This window comes from Pteropus vampyrus, unplaced genomic scaffold (genome assembly GCF_000151845.1).
Source record: "Pteropus vampyrus isolate Shadow unplaced genomic scaffold, Pvam_2.0 Scaffold140, whole genome shotgun sequence".
NCBI lineage: Eukaryota > Metazoa > Chordata > Mammalia > Chiroptera > Pteropodidae > Pteropus > Pteropus vampyrus.
The window spans coordinates 5,152,553-5,156,201 of record NW_011888921.1 but is presented as its reverse complement, the minus strand read 5'-3'; the positions used below and the strand labels follow the sequence as shown (position 1 = coordinate 5,156,201).

General features: G+C 34.4%; 1 protein-coding gene across 4 annotated transcripts in view; it reads right to left on the bottom strand.

The window, feature by feature from the left end:
• SPATS2 (spermatogenesis associated serine rich 2) overlaps window positions 1–3,649 on the bottom strand; it is a 91,228-nt gene that overhangs the window by 22,692 nt on the left and 64,887 nt on the right. For all 4 annotated transcript variants that reach the window (XM_023535446.1, XM_011368279.2, XM_023535447.1 and 1 more), the window contains 2 exons: window positions 1,661–1,922; window positions 371–529 (listed from right to left, as the gene is read on the bottom strand). In XM_023535446.1, coding sequence (XP_023391214.1) covers window positions 371–529; window positions 1,661–1,922 — 421 coding nt within the window. The remainder of the gene's footprint in view (window positions 1–370; window positions 530–1,660; window positions 1,923–3,649) is intronic.

Sequence of the window (3,649 nt, the reverse complement as noted above, 5' to 3'; positions counted from 1 at the left end):
GTCAGAGACGGTAGAGCTTTTTACTGTTGAGTCAACCAGAAGATAAAAATGAAGGAAACAGCACAAAAATGTTGTAGTAAAGCTGATAAAAGATTAATGGTAGCATAAAAGTCATCCTAGCAGTAGAGTATGACATTCATTCACAAAAAGAATCCCTGATATTATAATAAGACTGTTACAAGAGCTACTATCAGACTCCAACTGTGTACACAGAATCAGGGAAAAGCTGGGTAGTCACTGCCTAGAAAACAGAAAGAGATTACCTGCTGATCTTCTCAGACTTTACCTATGGAAACAAAGAGATAATTTGCCCTCTTCAGCCTAGAAAAAAGATTTTTTGTTTTCTCTGAAAGGTATATCTCTGATTTACCTAGCTTTTTGTTGGTGGAGGAGAGTGGAACATCTTCCGTGCCCAGATTGGAAAACTGTGGTCTTGAAAGAGATTTGGTAGCATTCCTATTTTGTTGAGATTTCTGAGTAGAGTGCACAGTCAAAGACTTAGACTCAAAATCATTTTCCAGCATGGATCCTGCCAAAGAAACAGGAGAGTGTTTTAGCAAAAATCTAGGGGTATCAATCAAGCAGTCTTAAGTGTACACAAAGAAAAAAAGGTAAAAATGTTCTAAGTAAAACTTCAAATGCCTCTTAAATGGCTGAACAAAATCAAATGAGCCTAATCATTTGGACAAGGCTATCAGTCGCATCTGGCTCAACCCTAGGCAGCATCTTGAATGAAGAAGAGAAAGAGGCTGTGTTAACCCATCTCTATACAGGAAGTGAAGAGTCAACATCACCAACTTCCGATAGCTTCTATAAGTTATGTTGAAGAAAGAAGTTTTACGCTGTCCTAGTGAATAAAGAGTTTAAAAGCTTTAGAGAATAGAAAGGGCAAAGAAAAAATGAGAGGAGAGCTAGCTTTGAAAAAAAGTGGAAGCCAACAACTATATTTGGTTTGTTTGAGGTCACTGCAGGTACTATATTTTTCTCTGTCTTTTTGTGTGTGCAAACTAATCAATAAAAGAACATCTGAAAGTATAGCATAATTCTTAAATTGGTATTACATTTATAAAGCCAGCAGCAACAGAGCAAGGGGAGCTAGATTAACAAACAATTTAAAAAATTATTTTAAAAGCGATATTCCCAACATCTTCCCAGCACTCATCAAAATGGTCACTAAGACAAAAACAATGTATAAAATATTTGAATTTACAACTAACACTAACTTTAACTCTTTATTAGAAAACAAATGTAAGACTACAAAAATCAATAGTCTACTTCTTAGGAAAGCCATGGGATTACAGTTATTATATATTTCTCATTGTGTTGGATCTTAGAATAATAATATTAACATCAATTCTTTATAATTTTCCTTAATAAGTGTGCAATTAAAAAAAATCTTAAGGTCACCTAAGACTCTAAGTACTAAGGGACTATTAGAAGATTTCCATAAGACTGTTTTAGACTAAAATTAAAAAATGATAATGGAACAAGAATTATACTTTTCTAGGCCTTTGATAATTACAAAATATGACTCTTTCACATGAAAGGTAACAAAAACTAAAAAGAGACTAATTAGATTTAATCGACTGCTTTCTCAACCAGGAAGCCCTTGTATTTTTCAATAGAATGCAACTTTTCAAAGACCTGTTAATAACTTCACCTGTTCTGTCCAGCATATCTGGTGTGGTAGACTCAGGATCCTCCAATTCTCTGGCATCTATTGAAAGTGTCTCCATACCTTCACTGAGTGAATCCACAGACTCAGTATCATTGATGGCACCGTTGACATGGTAACCATTAATACCACCTTTCTCTGAAGAAGGCGCAGATTGCTCCTCTTGAATAGAAACTGATTTACTAGAATCTGGAATACTGTTACTTGCGTCTGCTGCAGGTTTTGGTTTGCTTTTCTTCTTCTTGTTCTAATGGTTGTTAAAGATTTGGAAAAAAGCAAAGAAACAGAAGATCCCCCCCCACCCCGAAAGAGGTAACTCTAGCTACCCAAAGGCAACCAGTGTTACCAATTTCTCATATGCTCTTCCAGAAATTAAGCACATTTTTGTATATGTTGAACTACTGACTAAAATAACTATGTAAAATACTTTGAATAAACCCAAACACATGAATGTAAAAAAATTATGCATGGCAAAACCCACCATAGCAAAATCAAAAGATAAATTACAAAATGTGAAAAAATATGAAAAAAACTTACATATGAGCTAAATATATAGAGAGCTGTAACAAAAAAACCAAACAAACAATAACAATATAAAAAATGGTATAGGATATAAACATATAGAATGAAATGCAACCTCAGTTTAAAAAGAGACAAATTAAAATTGTATTGCAGAGAATTCTGGGAAGATGGAAGAGGAGGAAGCATCAGGACTCTGTCTCCCCACCCAGCCTACCCTTAAATGTGCTAAGGACACTCGCATTAGCCTATAGCTGGGCAAAATCATCTATCACAATGAACACACTGTATTTATTGGTTGTTTACCCTCATGATCACATGCTTGACTGGGAGTTGCAGCTGCCCAGTATCAGGAGAGACCATCATACCACATACCGCTAGCTTGGGAAAAGATCAAAATTCGAAGTCTGGTTTCTATTGAATGCTATCGCTTTCATACCATTGCAATGTTAAAAAATCATTAAGTCAAACCATCATAAATTAGGTACCATCTATACAACATAACCAAAACTTATGGGATGCAGTGAAAGCGGTCCTAAGAGGGAAATTTATAGCTATAAATGCTTACATTAAAAAACCAGAATGATCTCAAATTAACAATCTAATTTTTCAACTTAAGGAACCAGAAAAACAAGAACAAACAAAACCCATAGCTAGAAGGAAGGAAATAATAATGATTACAGCAGAGATAAATAAAATAGAGAACAGAAAAGCAATAGAGAAAATCAATGAAACCAAAAGCTGGTTCTTCGAAAAGATCAACAAAATTGACAAATTTTTACCTAAGTGGACTACAAAAAAAAGAAGACTCAAATTACTAAAATCATAAATAAAAGTGAGGATATTACTGCCGATTCTACAGAAATGAAAAGGCTCGTAAGACAGTATCATAAACAACAATATGCCAAAAACATGGATAACCTTGATGAAATGGACAAATTCCTAGAAACATAAAACCTACCAATACTAAATTTTGAATAGAAAATCTGAATAGACCTCTAACTCTTAAGGAGATTGAATCAGTTATCAAAAATCTGCCAACAAAGAAAAGTCCTGGACCCCATGGCTTCACTGGAGAATTCTACCACACATTTACAGAAGAACGAATACCAATTCTCCTCAAACTTTTTTAAGAAATTAAAGAGGAGAGAACACTTCCTATCCTAACTCATTCTATGAGGCTGCATTCCCCTGATACCTAAGCCGGACAAAGACACTATGAGAAACCTACAGACCAATATTCTTACTAAGACTGATGTAAAAATCCTCAACAAGATACTACCAAACCGAATTTAACAGCGTATTAAAAGAACTACATACAATAACCAAGTGGGATTCATTCCTAAAATGCCAGAATAGCTCAGCATAGGAAATCAATGTACCACAATAACAGAATGAAGGGAAAAAAAGAAACCACATGATCATATCGGTTGATGCAAAAAAAAAAAAAAAAAA